The 24,928-nt window shown below is 33.8% G+C and overlaps 1 protein-coding gene and 1 long non-coding RNA gene across 2 annotated transcripts; both read right to left on the reverse strand.

Moving 5' to 3' along the window:
• Positions 1-415: 415 nt before the first annotated feature.
• LOC147496646 (uncharacterized) lies at positions 416-6,871 on the reverse strand. Its single transcript, XM_086562624.1, has 10 exons — positions 6,650-6,871; positions 6,145-6,334; positions 5,721-5,833; positions 4,857-4,930; positions 4,550-4,703; positions 4,332-4,412; positions 2,017-2,121; positions 1,722-1,910; positions 1,481-1,572; positions 416-781 (listed from the first exon to the last, which is right to left on the reverse strand). The coding sequence occupies exons 1-9, from the start codon at positions 6,869-6,871 to the stop codon at positions 1,510-1,512; spliced, it is 1,191 nt and encodes a 396-aa protein (XP_086418750.1). The 3' UTR covers positions 416-781; positions 1,481-1,509.
• A 96-nt stretch (positions 6,872-6,967) lies between these two features.
• LOC147496647 (uncharacterized) lies at positions 6,968-14,124 on the reverse strand. Its single transcript, XR_015194842.1, has 2 exons — positions 13,011-14,124; positions 6,968-7,430 (listed from the first exon to the last, which is right to left on the reverse strand). It is a non-coding gene; the product is annotated as an uncharacterized LOC147496647 (long non-coding RNA).
• Positions 14,125-24,928: the final 10,804 nt, after the last annotated feature.

Here is a 24,928-nt window from a genome sequence, read left to right on the forward strand (position 1 = left end):
TCATCGCGTTTACTGCACTTGCTTACAAAGACACTGTCCAATTGTTGATCCAGAGAATAGATTTACTTCAAACGAAGTTCATTCTAACCATCTGACAAAGACAAATTGGGGAGTGAACTCACAATAAGTGAAAATGGAATATTAAGTTACAACCCATAAGCTCAGACGAGCAAGATTTGACACTTAGGAGCAAAGAAGAGATCTTTAATTGAATTTATTCGGTTATTCAACTAAAGCAAGCAGGTGTAACAATCCTAATATAATTTTTAAAATCAATATTTTATCCTTAAAGATAGGCATCATCATAATCCAAAGATAATTATTTGGTACGCCTAAATGCATCTTTACTCAAAAGTCTCTACAAGATGACTAGTACTTTGAAACATGAATGTACCGGTTAATTAATCAAGCAATGTCGCTCCAACGCCCAAAAATTAAATAAATAAATAAATAAAACTAACAGCCATCTAGAGGATAAAGAAAAGCATAATTAAAATGCAATTGAAAACATTCTGACACGTACGTGATATGCTACCGTTCAAAACTATTGCGCTAAGCAGTAGTAGGGCAGAGGGAGGGTGCCTAAGCGGTGCTTAATCAGCATTAGCATCAATAATCAATTAATACTAGAAGAAGCAAAGAAATGTGGAAAAAGAGCTCCATACTGCTTCCACGTCCACCAGACATTTAACAGTCACATCCCATTACCAGAAACTCCACCCCTTTGCTTTTTACTTTCTCTAAACCTTTCCTCGAGGCAATGCTTTCTGCTCTGCGAATCCTGCATAAATGGATTGATCAGGACAGTTAAAAAAAGTAAACCCTTGAGCAAGTTGTTGATTCTCATAAAAGGAGGCACCATCATCCAATTTGTTTTTCAAGTGACAAATTTTGATAAAAAATAAGACATACTGTAAGAGCCTGAAATATTGTGCTTTGGTGATCTAATATGGATTGAAAATGATATAACTCCAATCAAGCCAAACACGCTTGCTAGAAGAATGAGGTTTTGAATAAATTTGTAATTAGCAAAAAATTGTTCTTCAAGAAGTTTCACAATATCACAAGTATTATTAGAGATGTACCGATGTTTTGGAAAGTTTCAGTTTCCAATGGGGAAACAAATACAAACCAAAATGCATGTTACATGGACATGCCATATATTGAAAAAACAAAATCGTGGTGGATAATTATCCACGTGTCCATGTTTGTATGTGAATACCTCAAATTTTGATATTTCAGCGTGTGAGACACTATATTTGTACTTTTGGTCCTTATGTTGTTTGCATGTGATCTCTCGGTACCCATTTCTTGCTTTAGCTGTTTGCATGTAGATTTCATTGGTCATTGAAGTTTATGCATACCCTTGGCATGTTCATTTGTTTCTATTTGGTGTTTGTTTATGCATCTTTTTACGTCTTTAATGGTTTCTCTTAGATACAAAGATAAAGTGTGATGACTACAAAGATAACAAACTTACCTGCAGAATAGTTGCATTGCCAGATAAATCTAACTCTCCAAGCTTCTCCAAGGCATACTTGGCAAGTTGGCAGCCTTACGAGTAACGTGATCCTGAATTAGAAACAACAGGAAAAGTAAGCATATTAACTAAACAACAACTTATTCATATGAACAAACTACTAAGCAAAACAAAAAGGCTGACAGCCAGAAAAATTTAAATAAAGCTCTAGGGGGCTCCTAAAACCCTTGTTTCAAAGAACCTCGCGAACCTCGTCTTTCAAGGCCTCATCGCAAAGACTGTGAAGCATTTGATAGTGACCTGCACCCAACTGTTCTGCCAACAAAGGTATGGACTTTATTATTGTAGGCATAAACACCCCATGTCCACCCACAACGTTCTCCTTAGAAACAACTAAAAGAGATCCCGAAAGTAGATTGACTCCAATGACCTGCAAGGATTTACGTCACTAGGAAGTAGGAATGACGGAGCATAACCTGATTGAAGTAATTAAAAGACAACATTCTCAAATCAAGCTCCCACATAATCTAACAAACCTTGGTCAAGTTGTCAATATTGCTAATTATTTCCAGCCGGACTTCAGCAGTTTCATCTTGTAGCAAATGTTTAATGGTTGGAATAAGATGCTTATTTGTCAGATCCTACATTGAGCAAAAAATAATGATTCAGAAAAGTAAGCATACTAAATTGCCAAAATACTTGAATAGAACCACAAGCACCCAATAAACCAATCAGGGTAGCTGAAGCATCTAAATGAAAGAAATCTGTACAAATCGTTACATCTCATATCAGTAGGTCTTTCGAAATAATACTAATGAAATACTAGAAAGTAAGTCCGTACAGCACTGACTTTTTCAAAAACTTGCTCAATAACATATAGAAAGATCCTAATAAATCTTTTTAAATGAGGAAATAGATTCCTGTTTTGGTTGAAAGCCTCTTTCAATTTCATAACAAATCATTTTAATTGTGCTTTTAAAGACCAGTTTGTAATTAGGATGAGGAATCCCATTTTGATAGCTGACTTAATTTAGAAGTTCTAATTATCATTTTACTAATAGATGGATTCCCATTTTTTGTTCTTTCGTTTTTTGGTATTGCAAATGATGTGTCACGCACATAAAGTGCGAGGGTAGTTTGGTAATTTTATTATTATTATGTTTCAACCCATGTTGGCCCAGGTTCAGCCCATTCGAGGCTAAGGTCAGATTTGAGAAGGTTTAGGTTTTAGTATAAATAGAATATTGTGCCTCCATCAGTTCCTAGGTTCAGGTTCAATTGTTATTTGAGTTATGAAAGAATAATATTTCAAGAGTGATTTTTATTAATGAAATTATTTTATTGAGTGAGTTGTAAATTAATTGAAGTTTCCACCAATCTTAGTTCTTATCAGTAAATAAGTTGGACTCTCGATTTATGTGGATATTTTTTTAAGAAAAAAAACATTGTGTGTGAGCTTTAATATTAATAGAAAGAAAGCCCATGCATTTGCACTAGCTATTTTGAAAATTTGCTTAAAAATATGTTTAAAATTCCTAACGATCCATTTCAATTGGGGAAAAGGATTTCAAGTTTATTTGAAAATCCAATTTAATTTCGAAACAAATCGCATTAATTGTGCTTTAAAACATGTTTATAATTAGGACTACAATCCTGTTTTAATAGTTGATTTAATTTAGAAGTGTGATTCTCGTTTTAGTAAGAGAAAGATTCCAGTTTGAATAGGGGAACTGATTCCCTTTTTTGTTCTTTCTTTTTATGATATTGTAAATAAGATTTACAATTTATGTGGAACTTTTAAAAATACACTTTTAAAAATACATTGGGTGCAAACGTTAATATTAATATATAGATATATAGATTTATAAAGTGCAAGAAAACTCACCTCAAAACAGCATAATAAAATAAACAAAGACAATCTGAGTAAAGACCAACAAATGAAATCAAGCAGGAGTCCGCGTCAAGAGCAATGGAAAGAGGTAGGACTTGACACATTCTAAACATGAAGAGCATCATTAAAGATTTCCTAAGATCGGTCAAACTCATATATGATAAAAACTAAAAAGAGAAGCCTGCAAATGATAGAATACGGAGAGACCATGTAGGAAAAAAAAAAGTTTTGAAATAAATCTAGGGAGTTTTGGTAAATAACTTTGGACAAGGACTTTCTAGAATGAGGTAGAATGCTCAAATTATTAAAATGGAGGAGAAGCTAGGGCTTAGGCTTGGAGGGAAGGGTGAGCTTGAGACGAGGAAAAGAGAGCTTGAGAGAAGGAAAATGCGAGAGAGAAATCTACATAGGGTTTCCCCTGGTGATGCTTTTTTATAGGGGTTGTTGTGGTTCTCTGGTTAATGTGTGGAAGCCAGAGGTGCTTCCCATGTTGGCCTCATTGGCTAGTGCCATAGGTCGGTTAGTAAGGCAGCTGGCAACAACTCACTAAACAAACAACCATTGGCACAAGGTTCTCCTCTTGTCCGTATTTGTTTGTTAAAACCGCCAAGAGGAATCCTTTTGGCGCAATTGCATTCTGGCGGCATTTAAACAATTAGCTCCTGGCCTCCAAACCTTAAACTTAGAAAGCCCCAGTGATTTGGCTAAGGTGCCAATTGAGCTTGTACATTTGGCTGGCATAGAGACTTTCCAATAGTGCCAAGTAATCGCTTAGTTGGCAAGATGGTTTGGCACCATTTACAATAACAAATAGAAAAACCAAGTCTCTAACAAATTTGAGGCACATGAACCATATCACAAACCTTTGCATCTTACCATGCGTACAAAATCTGATTCTCCAGTAGGTACTTAATAGTTTATATTAAGAATAGCAATTTTAATAAAATATACTTATCTGACCTTCTCCAGAACAGGTGCCAAACCCATTATCCCTGAAGCCAGAGCCAAGCGCACACGTACAGAGGAATCCAATGACAATTTCTGGAAGCGGGTTGACAAAATGAAATGGATAGCAGAAATAACAAAATTGATGACCACAAACTCTTTTCACTAGCATATAACACTAGTAGAAAAGGTAAAAAGGGGACTTAAAAAACTAACACCAAAGAGGTATGTACCTTGATGTGAGGAAGAACATCATCAAATGTAGACCGTGTATTCAAAATCCTACACACTTCACCAAGCTGTTCGGTTGCAGCTATGCATACTTCCTCTGACTTATCTTGAAGTAAATGACCATATGCAGAAACCAGGCCACTCCAATTATTCTCCCTGTCATAAAAATATAAAATTATTTACTAAAATAACTACAAGAAAGCACACGAAGTATTAAGATAAAAGATAATTGAAACAACATTTTTTTATCTTACACAGGATATCATCAAAGAAATTGATAAAGGACATGAATGGTGCAAACAGAATTACCCGAAAGGTGACACCGCCTGACAAAGATCACCAAATTGTTCAGCTACCGTCTCACGAACACGCCAGAAGTCATTCTATGTGGAGAGAACATTTTGAAGTAAATTCTTTAACCATCAACAACGTCAAAAATCAAGTTTCACATTTCAAAGTAATGCTAATACAGTATGCACTCACAAGTACGAATTATAAGTGAAGAATAATAACCTACGTCAAGGTTTGCTCGCACTCACCATATCAACAGAAATATTATTGAAGTCAAACCATAAGAACAATCAGTCAAGCAGAGATAATGGTCGTCTTTTCTCATTTTCACCTTTCATCACCATATGTTTAAAAGGTATTCATATCACTTTTAAATTTCTCCTAATTGAAGTCATTAGAAACCACTTGGCACAAATTTTCCATTGAAAATACTTGAGTACACGAGTAAATATTGTTTTGGTTTTACTACAAAACTTTCAACAACACCAACAACAAAAATAAATAAATAAAAAATAACAAAGACGAGAAAAAATAAAATAAAGAAAAGAAACAAAGACATAGATCACAGATCACATGTTAATAATAAGAAGGAAACTTTGTTGGTGACAAAAGTACTAAATAGTAGATTGAGAAAATCCAACAAATGAAAAAATTGCATATTTAAACTACATAGGATAGTTGATATTCCTGAGGGAGATACTTGCATCAGCCTGTAGAAAGAAAATAAGACGAGACAGAAAAGGTGAACCAAGAGAACAAATTGAATTACTACTCACATAACATTTAAACCCCATGATATATGGTCGTTAACTTGAATATAGAGAAGGTTCTAGACTGAAAAAAAACATAAAACTGCATGTGCAAAATGATGTGAAAAATTACCCAAGACAAATTTTGAATGGCCGAGAGAATTTCCAGCAAACAATCCTTCTGGACCAACAAATTGACAACCGTAGTGCAGATATTAGCAGCGAATAGGCAAACAGATTCTTCAACTGTAAAATAGAAGATATTCACAGGAGTGCTGGACGTATAAACTAAATGCAAAAACTATAGAAAGAAAAAAATAGAAGGAAAATGGAATGATGGAAACAATATAATAGAGAGAGACCATAAGTAAAAGTTAACACCAATGTGTAAAAGAATGTAACAGTTGCAACAAAAAAAAATTCATGCCTAATGCCGTGGGGGAAGAACACCTAAGTAGCCATACACAACATGAACCAAATGAAAAAGACACTCAGACCAAAACAGATATTTACACACCATCGAGTGTAAGATCCTCATATAAGGAAAGAGTGCCTGCCTTCAGATGGGGCGGAGGAATTGACAGTGGTAGCAAACTTCCCAAAGTTCAATGCAGCAGATATCCTCACCAAGAGGGAGGCATCTTTACACAAACGGCCATATGATTTAAATAGTTGATCTTCAAATTCTCGGGGGCACTCCAGTAGGCAATGTGAAATAGCCCACAAGAAGAATATCGACCAGCAACACTCTCTCCATCAGCCAGTTTCTGAAGGTAGGAAACATGTAAGAGATAAACCATCAAGACGAAGAAACACCTCAATCTAGACAACTGCAATATGCACAAATGCCATTTGCAACTGCCATACAACTCTGCTGAAAATAAACCATGTCTCTCATGGTCCATTACCAAATCTGAATCCATGCAAGAAAGCAAAATACAAAAATGACAGAAATATTTTTCAAATCCGGCACTTCAACCCTCATTATGCAAGACAAGAAAGTATGAAGGGCGAGGCAAGGATCCATAGGAAAACCTTGAGATAATCAAGCAACTACTTTACCTGTACAAGAGGAACAAAGAAAGTGAGCAAATCATTCTCCTTCATCTGCTCTCCGATTTGACACAAGGACTCCACAGCTTTGTTCCTTACAATTGGTTGCTCAATGGTACAAAGAGACTCTAAAGCTGGAAGCAGAACATGTGCATAATCGCTTCCCCCGACATATTCAATAAGTAGCACCAATTTTTCGGCCAACAAACAAAGCGTGCCTTCATGGACCATGTCGTTTTTTCAGCTAGAAATGGAATCAAAGCTTCCCTAGTTGCCTTCTCACCAAGAACCGGAGCAAGTTGTGGAAGCTGGCTAATTGACAACTTGTTTTTGAACATAAGATGTGGCACGTCGCCATTTTTTTCACTTAGAAAAGGAGTCAAAACTTCCATCCTTTCCTTCCCACCAAGAAGCAGAGCAGAAAGGTGTGGAAGGTAAAATATATGATGTTGATTGGTCCACTTGTATCTCACGTGGGTTAGTAAACAATGCGGAATCCAATCAGGATTAATATGGGGCGTCTTTGCCTGCGCCTCACAGAGATAGAGGAGTCCAGCTGACTCCATTGACTTCCAGGATTCGTCCCATATGAAATAATCTATTGTGTAAATATCTTGACTGACCGAAAGGGAAGGTAGGACATTGACCAGCTTCAGCTGCGTATGCTTGAATTCCTCTTGGAAATCTTCTTCTTCAGAAGAATCTTGTCTAAATCCAAGCCAAGAGAATCCATGTGGCCGTATTCGTATACCAGGACTGCGTCTGTATAGAAGAAGATAGTAAATGGTACCTGTTGGAATCTCTAAGTGTATTTCGAAATACTTGTGAGTGTGTGCAAAGTGGAGGAGATGAACCATATGTGTTCTCTCCACTTTAGTGCATAGTAGATAGTCCCACATTGGTTATCCACCACATCGGGTTGGGTTCGGGCTTGGGCTTGGGCTTACTGTTGTGGGTAGTGGTTTGACCAATGGACTAAACTTGTTTTGCCTTTTTCTTGAAGCCAGAAGTTTCAAATTTCTATTAGGAGTTGGTCTCTTCCTCCTAACCTCTATAAAAATAGGATAGTCCATAGAGAGAGAAGACTTGATCGAACTCAACTCGAGAAACGAAAACTCAAACCAAATTTTTCTTCTTCTCTTCTTCCCCCGCCAATGTAGAGTTATATTGTCGTTCAAGGGTAAATCAAAAAAGTCGCATCACTTAACCATTGAATCCTGCTGAGGAAGACGCCATCTGTTGCCTTTTTGCACCATTGGAAGGGCTTAAAATTTTCCTTAAGGACTGACTTTAATCCGCCTTTGGTTATTTCCGCCATCACCGGTCCTTGTTTTCTTCATTGCTATCTCCTTCGTTTACTTTTGTTAGTTCTTTGTGTTCATACAACTATTCTAACAATCTTAAGGAAAGAGTTTTGTAGTAGAACAAAGGAGAGTGCTTTAATACGACAATCAAAAGATAAGTCTTTTACTTTGAGTTATTGTTTGTGTTATTGGGTTATGACTTTAGAAATTTTCTAATAATTTCGTTTTTGATAGGGAAACCAATTAAAGATTGAATATTTATTGATCTTTTGTGGTTTATCAGACCCTATATGGTTGTAGACTTTTCTCCTATGTTTGTGGGAGTCAAATATGAGATTTCTATCAAGAAACACGTCAAAGTTCGTCTTTTTGACAACTGCGTCACTCGTTACGGAAACTGCTATAACTTTCAGCTCAGAGCTCGGTTTTGCAATCCGCTTCTTGTGTTGGATAGCTGATTCAAAGAGCTTTCCAGTGGTATAAGGCTTGATACCCAATTCGTCCTGAGCTGGTTCAGAGTTACAGTTCTTTTGAACTGTTTTTCTGGAAGGAAGAAAATATGGTAATCCGGTTTTTCAATCGGTTAGGTATCATATTCTTTCACTATTTGCAATTCTTTTGGTTTGATTATATAGTGATATTCTTGCCTTGAGTTGCATGCTAGTTTTCTTAAGAGGGAAATCCCTAAGCTTAAACTTTAATAACCTAGTCAACAAATTATAATTATCGTTTATCATCGAGGAATTAATTGGGTTGACTAGAAGTAGTTTGATATTAATTTTTTTTGTACATATGTAGATGTATGTAGATGGTCTAAGAGAGACCTTAAGATAGTTAATATCAACCACACTCAAATCTTGGATAGTAATTATAATGTATTCAATGCATAATTGCTTACCTTTATTGAGTGAACGTGTTGTTAGACGATGGTTATAATTGTACTGTTGTGAAAATACATGTTAGATGAAGTAACTTGTAGCTTATATCTAATATAGCATATGTTAAAGTTGTGTAGCATGCTAATTTTGGATATTAATCATCGTGGGTTTGCTTTGAACTTGATGATAGTTTATTAGTAATTTTTTCTAGTTGAAGACATTAATGGGTTGAGCCATTAGATGTTGTGGTAGTACTTGAGGTCTTGTTAATAGGGTATCCTATCTTGCTTGAGCTCATGTAAAAAGAGGAGGTGAAGTCCTCAGTTGTTTTGCATATTCAGTGGCTAGATTTGCTTAAATATCGTATACTTTTTGTTGTGAGGGGTATAGTTAAAGTTTACTTTTCCTGAACCTATGATATGATATTTACCATGTTTGGCATGAATGCATTATTTAACATTGATATGAAGTTTAACCATGTCATATATTATTAAGTAATGAGTATCGTTGTCTACGAGAGGAAACAATATGGGAAACAATTATATCCTTTAGTCAAGGAGATGTAAGGTTATGGATTGTCTTCTTAGACAATATCCTCCAAAACCACTATTTTAGACAAAGAGATGTAACGCTTGTGGATTGTCTTATTAGGCATTATCCTCCTATGACTATGGATAAATAGCTAAGGTGATGTACAAGTGCGTGGATTGTCTCCCTATGATAGTTGGAATGTTGAATGATGAAAAGAAGGATGATAATGATATTATCTCGGGTAAAACCCTTTTCATCTGATTCTTCTATTCTTTAAGATTCATTAGAATCTTTTGTAGATTTCCTTTCATATAGATAACATGAACATAATATGACTATGTTTATATGATCCATAATCATAGACTTGAGTAAAATATATTCTTGTCATAAGAGTGCATTTTATTGTTGTTGTTTCTTTTAGTGTTTGTAGCGGTATAATGTGTTTTGCATGAAAGTTTGATTAGGTTGAGTAACTATTGAACTGTGGGGGGTGGTGACCCATATGCATAACACTGTTTTACCATAGTTCATCTCACAAGATAATTGGAAAGACACTGAACTATAAAGTATGGAAAGGTCTTGGGCCTATCCAAAAATGCTTCAAAATGTGGGGGGTGTCTTGCCAAGGCTATTGTGAATGAATCTAAAAGAAGTCTTTTTGAGACCTAGAATTATCTAGTAGATATTCATTGGTGAAACTCATAATAGTGATGTTTGTTTTCAGTTGTCATGAGTGATAACAATTTTGTAGATACCACACTATTATTGAATGTCTTATATGCTAATTTTATTTGAGGTTGTGCTTTCTGAGAAATTGGCATAATGAACTACATAAGATAATCCCATTATTTCTGCACAAGAAATTTGGAAGACTATCAATGAGTATTTCCACCATTCACGGTGATGATGTTTATATGTTTCTTGAGGAAGATTCATTAACCTATAAGGAAGTTGTCTGTCTATGAGAAGTGTCCTTTTTGAAGGATACAACTCCTCTAAACTGGACTCTTGATTTATTGGGGGATCTATAGGTTGAATTGGATCTTCAAAAGAAAACTAAAACGTGATAGTTGTATTGCAAAATACAATGCTAATAATAATAGCCAAGGGGTTTCAATCAGAGACAAGATTTATACTATTTTGAAACCTTGCTCATATAACTAGAATTTCTTCTACATAATTCTAAAGACTCTAGTTGAGTAGTTGTGCGGAACTACAATACCAAGTAGTACCGTGATGAAATTTGAAGGTATACAATTTAGTTAAATCTTTGTATGAGTTGATTCAAATATAAATGGCATGAGCAATTCAACAACATATTAGTGTCATATGGATGTCAAAGCACCGTTGTTGATAAAAAATGTGTACTTTCTTTAGAGCAAAGCAAGACATATGTGTTAATCTCTCTTTGTTTAGATGATTTAATATCATGAGTGCTAGCATTGAGAATGTGTATGAGACAGAGAAATTCCTATTTGAAACACATCATAAACCGTCATTGAAAATGATAGTTTATTATGTTGTTAAACTCATTTCTGTAACTGCTATATTCAGTTGTCAAGATGTTGACGTTTGAATATGGTTGAAGGCCACAGCGTACCTTAAACCAGACCGGCCGGATGGTATAGGGGAATTTCGGGCACTACAGAATTGAATGACTGGTGAATATAGGAATTAAAACTCATGTTGGTCTCATTATATTGTTATAGCACTTAGTAGAAATATTTTTCATTGAAAAGTATGGATATTATGATAGTAAGCATGTGTTAACACATTTTGTGGCAAATATCCATCTTATGAAAAATAATCTCCTTGTGTTTTCTCATACTAAATATGTCAATATCATTGGTAGCCAATTGTACTTGATGGATAATGTATGTGAGACATGACATTGCCTACATTAATGGCATACTTGGTGATAACCCATTGTGTCCTTATAAGGAACTTTGATGTATATTGTCGATTATCCAAGTACTATAGCAGAGCCATTGATTATGGACTCGATATTTAGTAGATTTCCATCATTGTTAGAAGGGTAATATGTTATAAACCGGATCCAAAGAATGTTTATGTGTTTACCTTTGGTGGAAATTGAGTGTCTTGGATATCATCCAAGCTAATCGCCTTAGAAAAGGCATGTGATGATCTTGAGTGGGTTAGCAACCTCTTGGCAAATCTTCCCATTGGCTCTAAACAATGTGTATATGCTTTGCAACTGTCTCATTGCAATAGCTAAGACATGTTATCTTATGTGCAATGGGAAAAGAATACATGTAAGTTGAGATATAACTTAATCAAGCAACTTTAGAGATTATGTTAGGTTGGACTTAGTTTGGCCACATGTCTAACTGCACCACTTCTTTGGAGGCAAGTGGTTATACGTCGAGGGGGATGGGACTTTTGCCTTAGATAGAGGGCGACACTGACGGCAACCCCACCTATGTGATTGGAGATCCCATGAAGTAGGTTCAAAGGGAAAACAAGTCACCTCGTCGCCTCGATATGCTATTGTCTTTTTCTTTGAGACGTCCCACCCTATGACTAGATAGCATTATTGTATACTTTGTATAACTTGAATAGCAATGAGAAAAGGATGAGTTATTTTACTCTTAATGGAATCCATAGTCCATTATTTTTATGAGATAGTGTATTTTAGCTGCTATGTACACTTGATGGATATCCACCTACGTGAATGTAGAACTGGTTCTGTTCTTATGAGTATTCAGGCAAATACTCTAGAGCATTCACATAACACGTAGCTTGGCAAAAAAGCCAACACCGCGAAATTGAAAGAGCAATGTGGGTGCATGTCCTCTATTTTACTACAAGGAATGTTGGTTCAAAGATTTTTAATCCACCACTTTCACGTATTATAAGACATGTTACCCTATGACCGTTCAAGCCCTAAAAGCACCCGATATCTTATGCATTGTTTTTCGATTCTCTCGGCATTTCGTTAACCCTTTTCTTTGTAATATCCTATTCCAAAATAGTGGGGGACTATTAGTATTTTGAAATAGTGGGGGATTGTTGGAATCTCTAAGTGTATTTCGAAATACTTGTGAGTGTGTGCAAAGTGGAGGAGATGAACCATATGTGTTCTCTCCACTTTAGTGCATAGTAGATAGTCCCACATTGGTTATCCACCACATCGGGTTGGGTTCGGGCTTGGGCTTGGGCTTACTGTTGTGGGTAGTGGTTTGACCAATGGACTAAACTTGTTTTGCCTTTTTCTTGAGCAGCAAGTTTCAGTGTTCTATTAGGAGTTGGTCTCTCTTCCTCCTAACCTCTATAAATAGGACTGTGAGTCCATAGAGAGAGAAGACTTGATCAGAAACTCAACTCAGAGAAACAGAAAACTCAAACCAGTCCTTTTCTTCTTCTCTTCTTCCTGTCAGCCGCCAGAGAGAGTTATATTGCTGTTCTAGAGGGTAGTCTGTTCTAGTGCAAAGTCGCCATCAATTAACCATTGAATCCTGTGAGGAAGACGCCAATGTTGCCTTTTTGCACCATTGGAAGGGGCTTAAATCTTTCCTTAAGGACGCATTAATCCGCGCCTTTGGTTATTTCCGATTCGCTTTGTCCTTGTTTCTTCATTGCTACTGTTCCTTCTGTTCTACTTTAGTTGCTGTGTTCATACAACTATTCTAACAGTACCAACACCTTCAAAGTCCTCAACAGCTGCCTTTTCGACACTCGCCAGGTTTAAAGTAATACTTTTACCACCACGCTTGTACATGGACACAGCATACCTTGCCGCCTCTTGGATGTGAGGACTTACTAAATCATCCGACGAACAACCCTTTATTTTACCCATCTTCATTGAAACGCTAGAGTCAATCTAATGTATTACCCTACTAATTCAAACAAAATCAAAATCCATCACTTCGTATTGCTGACTTCCAACGCAACTGCATTTCTTCTCCGAATTATAATTTACGGGCTAACTTTTGTTTTGTAGTCACTTCAAGTTGAGTCGTGATCAATTCCATTCAACCAACAAAGAGAAGAAAGAAATGGAGAAAGTTCCATATGCATCAGCCGTAGATATAGCTTGATGTAGGCCATGGCCAGATAATTGCGCTACAGTTGGTGTAGTGAGCCGATTTCTTTCCAATCCCGGGAAAGAACATTGCTTAGCAGTGAAATACTGAAGTGGATCCTAAGCTAGTTCAAAGGATTCTCTAGCACTTGCGCTCGCTTATGTTTTGGTTTTGGAAGTAAAAAGCCTCTGTTAGAACGCTACACGATGCGGATATGGCAGGTGATGTGGACTATATGAAATCTACTTCACGGTATTTGTTTACATATGCAGAGAAAGCTGTGTCATGACAATCTAAACTACAAACAAGCAAACAAATCCAACACCTAGATTTACTGAAAACAGATAAATCCATTTAAAACAACCAACAAATCAAGTAATTATACTTGTAATGGGTATTCGTCCTTGTTCCCTTCGCCAAGGGTTTAAGGAATACCCCTGTTCTTGTTCTGCAATACGGCATGACGTGCACCGAGTTAATTTTAGAGTTTTAGTTGTGCACCAATGTTTGGGTTTTCTCTGAATTTTTAGTATTTATTATTATTATTATTATTATTTTATTTTTTTTTTTTGTGAGGAAGTTGGTTTTTTGGGTTAAGGTCCACCTAAATTTCTCTCTTTTGCTTTCCTATTTTTTAATCTCTCTGTAATTGCGGTATATTAAATTATTCTAAAAAATATTTTAACTATATAGATAGATCTATTTATGAGATATGAATATTATATTGGTCACTCATCTAAATTTCTTGCAACATGAAAACCACACTCTATAAAATAATAATACTAATAATAATAATAACACACTTTTATAAAAACTCTTCGAGTTCTTTTTGTTGTTTAATAATAGAAGTTTGATAAAAAAAATTGTGAGAATGTCCAATGAGGCGAAATTCATATTGAATATACTTTCCAATCATATACTTGTCGAGACATTTCCATTACACATAAACACAATGATGTTTTGAGGTTAGTTCAATGCATTTGTATCCAATTTTTTTGAGATCAGTTCATTGCATTTGTATCCAATTTTTGATTTTCTGTTAATTCATCTTTGAGGTTAGTTCAATGTAATTACATCCAGTTTCTGATTTTCCATTTTTCAATTTTTGTTAATTATTCTTTGAGGTTAGTTCTATGAATTTGCACTTAGTTTTGGATTGCGCATTAATAACTCTATGAGGTTAAATCAATGCATTTGCATCCAGTTTTCTATTTCAAGTTAATTATCATTTGAGTTAAATTAGTTCAATGCATTTACATTAAGTTTCTGATTTCCCGTTAATTATTTTTTAGGTTAGTTCAATGTATTTGCAGATAAATTTTCGATTTCTAGTTAATTATTCTTTGACGTTAGTTTGATGCATTCACATCCAGTTTTCGATTACACCTGAATGATTCTTTGAGATTAGTTCCATACATTGGCATCCTGTTTTCGATTTGTTGTTAATTATTCCTTGAGGTTAGTTCCATTCATTTGCATCCAGTTTCTGATTTCCTGTTAATTATTCTTTAAAGTTAGTTCCTTGCAGTTGCATCTATTTTTCAATTTTTCGTTAATTGTTCTTTGAGGTTAGTTTGATGCAGTTGTATCCACTTTCCGATTTTCTGTTAATTTTTCTTTGGGGTTAGTTTAATGCAGTTTCATGTTATTTCCGATTACCCGTTAATTATTCTTTGATGTTAGTTTGATGCATTTGTATCCAGTTTCCGAGTTCCCGTTAATTATTCTTTGAGGTTTGTTGAATTCATTTGCATCCAGTTTCCGATTGTCTGTCAATTATTCTTTGAAGTTAATTAGTTCAATGCACTTGTATCCAGTTCCTGGTTTTCCGTTAATTATTTTTTAAGGTTAGTTCATTGCAGTGTTACATCCAGTTTTCGATTTCTCGTTAATTATTCTATGAGGTTAGTTTATTGTAGTGTTGCATCCAGTTTCCGATGTACCGTTAATTATTCTATGAGGTTAGTTCATTACATTTGCATCCAGTTTTCAATTTTCATCCCACTAATTATTTTTTGAGGTTAGCTTAATGCATTTGTATCAAGTTTCTGATTTCCCGTTAATTATTCTTTGAGGTTAGTCGATGCATTTGCATCCGGTTTCCGATTTTCCATTAATTATTCTTTGAGGTTAGTTAGTTGGATTTGCATCCAGTTTCGATGTCATGTTAATTATTCTTTGGTTCAGTACAGTTGCAACCAGCTTCTAATTTCCCGTTAATTACTCTTTGAGGTTAGTTAAATTCATTTGGATCCAATTTTCAATTTCACGTCAATTATTCTTCGAGGATAGTTTGATGCATTTGCATTCAATTTTTTATTTTCCGTTAATTATTTTTTTTTAGTTAGTTTATGCAGTTGCATCTAGTTTTTTATTTTCCGTTAATTATTCTTTGAGGTTAGTTCAATGCATTTTTATCCAGTTTTTGATTTATCGTTAACTTTTCTTTGGCGTTAGTTTAATATAGTTGCATCCAGTTTCCAATTTTCCACTAATTATTCTTTGAGATTAGTTCGATGCATTTGCATCAAATTTTCGATTTCCTGTTAATTATTCTTTTAGGTTAGTTCAATGCAATGTTACATCCAATTTCCAATTTCCTGTTAACTATTCTTTGAGATTTCTTCAATGCATTTGCATCAAGTTTCCAATTTCCCATTAATATTATTTGATGTTGGCTGGTTCAATGCATTTGCATCCAATTTTCCGATTTTGCATTAATAACTCTTTGAGATTAGTTCAATGCATTTACATCCAGTCTCCTATTTTCAGTTACCCTTTAATTATTCTTTGAGATTAGTTCATTGCAGTGTTGCATCCAGTCTCCGATTTCTCGTTAATTATTCTTTGAGGTTAGTTCGATGCACTCACATCCATTTTCTGGTTACCCATTAATTTTTCATTGAGGTTTGTTCAATGTAGTGTTGCATCCATTTTTCTATTTCCCGTTAATTATTCTAAGTTAGTTCAATGCAGTGCTGCATCCATTTTCCAATTTCTCTTTAATTATTTTTTGGGGTTGGTTCAATGCATTTGTGTCCAATTTCTGATTTCCTGATAATTATCAAAGTTGGTGTGTAATACCAACTTTTATTTATCGTTATGTACAATCCTCAAAGCAGATAATAAGAATGTACATCGTTTGCTAATTCATGTTAGCACGTAAAGAGCATGAGCACTGATATGTTTATTGATTCAATGACCCTTTTTCCAAAAAAACTCAGGTACTCCTCTTCATGGTTTAATATTTGAAAACCATCAGAGACAAATGTGGAATGTGGTCCGTGATAGAAGGCAAATAAATACTTAATTTACTAATAGTGCAATTACAAAAAAAAATCACTCTTAAAAACATGAAAATTTCAAAACAAACCTGTGATAAAAATTTCAATTTTGTTCTATGATAGAAATCTATTAATTAGAACTCCATCACAAATTAAAGTGAAGTAAAGCATAAGAAAGAGTCGAATTAACACTGAATCACAGCATCACTCTATATTAGAAATGAATTCAGACTGCAACACTAACAAAAACAAAAAGTTGGATAAGTTGCATTTAAATATATATTAGATATGGATCAAAAAATAAGAGTCCATCATCAATAATATAAAAATATAATGCTTTTTAGATTCTTCGTATTCAATTTGTTGCAAAAGAAACCAAGTGCTAAGAAATCCTTCCTTTTGTAATTGTAAGTGGGACGAAAGTACCAATGAAGTAGCTTAAGGCTAACAAAAATATAGTAAAGCAACGCATGTGAAAGAAAATTAGCATTATATTATATTAATAGCACACCTGAATCTAAGAATATACAAAACAATCAGGTTAGAAAATCAATCAAACGTACCCAACTAGGTCGAAAAACACAGTACATATTGTTTTAACTTTAAGATACATTAAACATTAACTTGTGAACTGAAAAATCGGAAAACCGACTCTCACAAAATTTAAAAAATATCAAATATGAATTGTGTTGTGTGCCTGAACTTCAATTTTAAGAAAATAAATCCATATGAGCATATTACTCAACTATTATGGTACATGATCATGGAACCTTTTGGTTTCCTTCAAGTATTTATATTATCATGTAGGTTTACATCATTTTACTTTAAGTATGCATTTGAAGAATGGTAGTCTAAACGGCACAAATATTCCAACATAAACATATGTACACAATAAAATTAGTGCGACCAAAAAATTTAGAAGTACAGTTTCAAGTTTTGAATATATAGTCCAACAACTTCACAAAACAGAACCTAACTCAGTTATATCGTATTAGATTTGCGAGGTTTACTTATATAAATTAATGGTATGTTTTGCTACCCTAAAAAATATATAAAATAAAAAAATCTCATTTAGTCTACTAACTCACTCTGTTGAAGAATTTTCTATTTGTGTTTCCATGTAAGAATCTCCTATTTCTGGCAGCGCCACTGACACTCTCTGAGAAATTTATCTACTCCAAAATGCCATTGACATGCAAACTAATAACACACAAATCTTAAACATGTACAAAGTAATTCATTCCCACTTGAGTACACTACTATCACCAAGAACCCCATTCAAAATTTAAACAACGACCATAAACTTATCAGATTATGCAAATATAACCAAATAACAACGATGAAAGTAAGTTTGGATGACTTCAACTTCTAAAGATATTATGGATAGAATCATTGATGTCTACCCATACACGAATTGGTCTAGAAATGCTCTTAGGAAATTAAGAGTGAAGAATAAAAAATAACAACCACATATTGAAACAAATAAAAACAATATAGAATATGGAAAAAAAAACACTTGGTTATCAGGATCTATCAATAAGTAACTACATTTACATCTTTAGGATGCACTAAAATCTTATTATTATGTCAAAAGAAGTTTATCCATTAACATGGATGGGGCATACTAATAACTACAGAAAAAGGAAATATAAGTCTTAAACACATTATATAAAATACAGCTAATAGATGAGGATTAGGTGAGTGAAAATAGTTACTTGAAAATTTTATTGATCAAGAATTGCCCATATAAAAGAGAAGTTCAAAGCTCCGAAACTATACATGTAAGATTTAAAGCTTTAGATCAATTTACTAACGTTATTATGGAACATACTAAAATATGTGGATAGTATATAGATAGTGACGACTAAAATAAATAATTTAACTTTCTCCCTAAATGAGGAAGTAAACTGAGTTGATACACAATTAGGGTTGGTATATATACCTAAAATGTATGGTTTGTCAATCTCGGAAGTCACAGTCAAACGTACTAATGTTAGACCTGCATTACCTTCTCTCTTAACACTCCAAACTTTATGGTAAACACAAATCAAAAAAAAAAAAGACTTTTGAAATCAGTACATACTGGGGAGGTAGAGAAAGATGACTTGTAGAAAAGAAGACTTTTGAAATCAGCACAATAGTTGTAAATTGAAGAACTCGAGAATATGAGATACTTAGAAGTTCAAGAATTGGGACTTTTAGTTCCTATTTAGTTTTTTTTTTCTCGCAGCTTGTTTCTCTAGGTTTTTTATCAGCATTTTTTTTTCTTGATTTGAATAGAGTCTCTCCTATAATCTTTATTATTCTTTGTTTAGATGTGTATAGATTAGGAACAAGAAACATAATTAATTAGGACTCTTGAAGAAGAGAGTCTCCTGTAATCCTTATTATTCTTTGTTTGGATGTGTATAGATGAAACATAATTAATTAGGACTCTTGAAAAGAGATTTAGTATATAAAGGAAACATAATTAATTGGGACTCTTACTTACTATTTTTTTTCCTATTTTTCTTTACCCCTCTTGAAAAGAGATTTAGTATATTTTATTCATGAGCCTATTTTTTTCTTTAAGGGATATATATATATATATATATATATATATATATATATATATATATATAGAAGTGTGTGGCTCTATCGACTACAGAAGCAGAGTATATTGCTGTTATGGAGAGTTGCAACAAAATGTTGTAGATGAAGAAATTTTAAAAAAAAACTTGGCTGAAACAGGAGAAGTATGTCCTATATTGTGACAGTCAAAACATCATCCACCTTAGCAATAATCTAAGCTTCCACTCCAAGTCAAAACATATCAAGGTATGTGAGATATCATTGGATCTGAGATGTACTTGAAGAAAAAAAGTTGCTACTTGAAAAGGTACATAAGAATGGATCCGACATGGTGACGAATGCATTATCCAAAGACAAGCATGAAGTTTGTTGTTCCATGGTAGAATTTTGTTGGGGTCTCTCTTTACGAGGACCCAACTGTTATTAAACCATTTACTAGGGGCAGTCTAGACTTTTTACACTATATATAGAAAAACCTTTGAAATCAATAAAGAAAAGTCTGGAATCGGCACCGACTGTTCTTCATCCTCCATCATTTTTCTGGAGAGTTCTTCTTCTTCTGGTGATTGGTATTTTCTTGTGTGTTATTTTACTGCTACTATTTTGTTGATGTGTTCTTGTTGTACTGTTGAGTTTCTGTGATTGTTGAAAGTTGGTTATTTTGTGTTGTATAGCTTCTAGTTTTATGAAATTTGAGGAATGCACAATGTGGAGGTATATACACATATTACGGCTCTTCTTCCTGTGATTTTATTTTAACATGAAACGTCATTAACATGTAGCAAACGCAAGTTTGGCTAAAGAAAAAAGTTTAGTGGTGTTTTTTATTTAGAGATATGTCTCACCTCTACTCAAAATCCTAACAATGATTGGAACATTGGGGATTTTTGCAACCCAAGTGATTGAACTTATCCCCATAATTGTTGTCCAATTAAATCTTGTAGCTTTCTTTGGTGGTTTGCTTGAATAATAATTGAATTTGGGTATCTAAGTTGGTTTTTGTATGTTAAGCAAACGGAATGAAAACCCCCACCAAATTTGTTTGTAGATATCTACAACACCAATTTCAAAAATTTTGTTCTTCAATATTTATACGAATGTTTTAGATGATGTTTTAGATGATGATTTGTAGAGTTTTTTGTTGTCTTTGTCAATATGAATAGAATTAGGAGAGAGAAAACGGGGAATGTTCGTCTTTGTCCTTTTGACTTTGGCTTAATCTCCAGGTCATGCAGTTTTAAAAGAGTCTAAATAGAATTGCTCTTATGAAAAGTAGTTTAAATAGTTTGAAAAAGTTTAAAAATGAAAGATTTTAAGTTTTGGAAAAAATATTTGTAGAGATTTAAGAAGAATGGAAATAACTTGAAGGGAATTTTGTTGGAGAAGAAACATATTTTTTTGCAAAAGAAAAAAAAAACATATGAGAGATTCTATTAAGAGGAAAAGACCTTTATTTGGGCAGAGAGGCTTTAGAACAGAGGAAAGATTCTCTAAGGAACAATTTGGTAGAGATATTGATAGGGTGTTGACAATGTATAAGGGTGGACTGGGTTCGTATGAGACAAGAACTGATCAGATGATACAAGAAAGTGGCCTAACCCTTGTCCCCTTTTTGTATTCGGTTACATGTAAACTCCCTCTTCGGCCCTTTTCACATAAACTCCCTATTTTTGGGTTGTACTACAAAACCTCCATGTTTCTCACTAGCGAAGATAATCACGGGCTTGTTTTTATTATTTCCCATTTTCTTTATTATTTTGGTCCCATGGATTTGAGTTTGAAGCCATTCTTTTTGTTTTTCTTTAAGTTGTTTTGTTTTAGTGTTAAAATTGGGATTTTAGCACGTGACATTATTTTTGCATAGGATTTAGTATGTAAAGTTGTTTTTGAATTTGAACAAGTTTGAAAATATATCCTATGAAAACTTAAATTTACATATAATAATTTTTGAAATTGAACAAGCTAGAAAATTGACATATTCTTCAAAAACTTATCTATGCATTCTAGTTTTTGAAACTGGACGAGCCATAAGAAGCATATAGCATATGAAAATTTACTTGTACAGTGAACATACCTATGAAATTTAAGCTTTACATACTAGCCGTTTGAAACTGAACGAGCCAATAAATCGACATCCTATGAAATTGTAGTTTTACCTATTTTTTTTATCGGTAAAATTCAATTTGTATTTGGTATGACAAAACATAGAGATTTAATATATTTTATTAAGTTATAAAAACAGTTTCTTTAGCATTGTTACTTTTGTTCATTTAAAATGTTTTCACTAAATAGTGGCATTCTAATAGACTTTATTCGCAATTGTTAGTTGTCATATTCTTGATAGAAATTTCATCAGATAATGCTTGTTTAAATTGGTACATGTCTTATTGGGCAGACAATTAATGCAATCGAAGCTGCAATATATATAAGGACCAAACAACATGTGAAGTTATCTTATCAGGAAATGTTGGATTGTTGCAATAGTTATTATCCTACATTCCTACACAAGTGAGGATGGCTGATATATTGGATTATGTTAGGGTATATGGATTGCATTTGAACTGTAATTATCCTGACAGTGGCGCCACTACTCCTCAAGATTGTAAATGTGATGAAAAAAACAAATTAAAAAAAATTATTATGTGCGTGATTTTGATATTAAAGAGCTTTTAAGTGTGTTGGAGATGAAGGCTGAAATACATAAAGGACCTGTTATCGCATCTATATACTCTGGTTATGACCTTACTGAATATGCAGTGAGTTTAAAACATTTTATTTTTTGAAACAAGGCTTGAATTATAATTGTTATTATTTATCAGAATTAGTATTAACATTAGATTTATTTTTTTATCTTTCATGCAGGGTGGGATTTTAGAAGAAAAAAACTTAGTAGAAGAAACTGGCAAGAACAATCACGCTGTGTTGCTGGTTGGATTTGGTTATGATGTGGTGAAACGTAAATCTTATATTTCCTTCCAAAATTCATGGAGTGATTGGGGAGAAAGGGGTTTTGGTAAGGTCGATACTAATGACAATGTCCTTGGGATTAGAAACTGCATTGCCCAGCCCATATTCACAATGGAATATTCTAACTTGGAGAATTATGGAGAGGGCCGTGATCTAATTTCGTAAGTATCATCCAAGTCAATTTGTTTTGCGTAGCCAGTGAATCATGGAGTTTTAAGCTATTGCTTTGCCCTTCAATTTGTTTTCGTGGAAAAATCATTTACAAAATTAAAATTACTAGGGAGATTTAAAAATGGTTAGGACTACGAATCTATGATATCTTTTATCGCATTTGTTTTATCTGTGAAATTGCTAGTCTTTTCCTTATATCGTTACGAATTGGAACCATAGCCCCAAGTTACAGCTTTTTTGACAAAAATTGTCCTTTTGGTCCTTTATATTCTATGAAATTTCATGTATGTGCCTATATATTGATCGCCTAACATGATCTCATTAAGGTTTTACCTCTAGTTTTGCTTAAACATTCTTATAGTTTGTGGTGATTAACTACTATGCCATGTTAGTAAAGTGAATTATAAAATTAGAAGATGTTTATGCTGGTCAAAGAGTGTTTCGTTGCACCTAGTCATGGATTTGGCTACATTGTAGACTTTTGGCAGGGGTTTTCTTCACTTGGTTGCTTATTTGTGCTAGCAAATTGGAGTGCATCGTACACTATTGAGCCTTCGGGTTAGAGCTGAATTAGGGATTTGTAGATGCTTTTGTTGTGTTTGACTCTCTCTTGGTTTTAGTGTATTATTCGGGTGGTGAAGATGACTATGTTCTTAGTTAAACCTGACTTATGTTAGTTCCTTCTCTAGAGCGGGAGTTTTGCACAGTTAGGTAACTACCAAATATGATCCTCGAAGCATATTTAATGTTTCTCATTTGAAATTCGGTGTTCGCCTGTTCCATTGACCTTTTTGCAGTTAGGTAAACTGTCACTGTTGCTTTTTGTAGGTTGATGTCCATGGATTTGAGATTTTACTGTGCCCATGGATTTGAGATTTTACTGCCTAATATCCATTCTTACTAGTTTTTATTGCATTTTAGGGTAGGGATAGTATTATTCAGGTGGTGAAGATGTACTATGATCTTAGTTAAACCCAACTTCTGTTAGTTCCTTCTCTAGAGTGGGAGTTTTGCACAGTTAGGTAACTAACAAATATGATCCTCGAATACTAACACTTATTTTTCTAGTGTGTATACTCCAAAGAAGTTTGGAAGGGCATCAAGAATACCATTGATATAGTGACTGATGAAACAAACTTTAACAGAGAGTGGTTTAGTATACTAAAATTATGCCGAAAGAAGAATGAGATAGTAGAAGTCTACAAAGTGTATGTATGCGCAACAATTGACTATATATGGAATGAAAGAAACAACCACTACACCAAAATGGTCAATTTGTAATGGAGACAATTTTACGTTAGTAACAGTTACTTCCGTTACTAATGAAGTAACAAATATATCCGTTACATATTGAAACAAGTGTTACCAAATATTTGGAGTAACAATTAGATAATTAGGTCCTAGTTATATTGCTCTTTTACTTACGTTTATATCCGTCAAAAAAGAGAAAAATAAAAATAAAAAAGAAAAGAAAACTAAAATTGAAACAATTGAAATTTAAAATTTAGACCACAGTATCTTCCCCTTAAATTTTTAACAAAAGTCATAATTTTGGTTTCTCTTATCTCGCTAAAAAAACCCTAATAAGTTCTTCCTTTTCCAAAACAAATAGGCCAAATAGGAAAGCTTGAAGAAGGATTTTATTTTTAGACAAACCAGTAAACTTCGCTCAAGAGATTACTCTCCTTCTCTCCCTTAAAACATAATGCTCTTCCTCTCACTTGAATTGATTTCTCTTCCTCGCGAAATGGTTTCTCTCATCGCTTTTTTTTATTTTTATTTTTAATCATCTGCCGTTTTCAGTTTGAGAGAACTTGGCATATACATTTAGATTAAACTGAAATTTGTTTCTTTATACTTTTTTCTTTTAATGCTTTGATATGTGTTCTTGAAAATGTTTCAATTTATTATATACTAAAGTGAATGTTGTTTTATTTTTCAGGTATACCACCAAATCAATATGGAAACTTAAGATTGCTGAAGGTAAGGATCCATGGCTTCGAAATGTAAACAATCCTCTTGGAATGGAGTTCAATACCAATCTCGAAACACACAAGAACTAATTAATGGAAATTGATAAAGTTCGTGAAAGTTTTTGGAACCATTGGTTTGAAATGAAACATAGTCCAGTTGTAAAATAATTTATTCTCTTACCACTGGGCATGCATAGATGCTTACCGGTCTGCTTTGTCATACAGTTTGGTGTTGGATGCTATGTTGGACGTATATGTGAAGGATGCAAAAATTTGTTTGGCATCAAAGAAGGTATGCTCTGAACTTTCATTAGAAAGTGGATACTTGTGTAATATTGAGATGCATAGCTTGTCTTTCACGATTTCATCGACTAGGTATAGCATGTTTGAAAGATAAGTAAGTGTAGCTACTTGATTTTGTGATAAATAATATGTTGATGAAAGTCAAAATGTGTGTTTGGACCTTGAATTTATCAACATGGATATGGGTGTTCATGGTATGACTGGTAGAAATTTATGGAAACACACACGCACCTATCAATCCAAATTTTTAAAAGCAAGAATAT

The sequence above is a fragment of the Coptis chinensis genome, chromosome 5, assembly GCF_015680905.1.
Source record: "Coptis chinensis isolate HL-2020 chromosome 5, ASM1568090v1, whole genome shotgun sequence".
NCBI classification, from domain to species: domain Eukaryota; kingdom Viridiplantae; phylum Streptophyta; class Magnoliopsida; order Ranunculales; family Ranunculaceae; genus Coptis; species Coptis chinensis.

Excerpts from the sequence above, each read along its gene's own strand:
- LOC147496646 (XM_086562624.1), bottom strand. The coding sequence starts at position 6,871 with ATGGTCCATGAAGGCACGCTTTGTTTGTTGGCCGAAAAATTGGTGCTA. Across the intron at positions 4,413-4,549 it reads ATGTTCTTCCTCACATCAAG|AAATTGTCATTGGATTCCTC; the intron begins GTACATACCTCT and ends ACCCGCTTCCAG. Across the intron at positions 2,122-4,331 it reads TGGCACCTGTTCTGGAGAAG|GATCTGACAAATAAGCATCT; the intron begins GTCAGATAAGTA and ends TGCTCAATGTAG.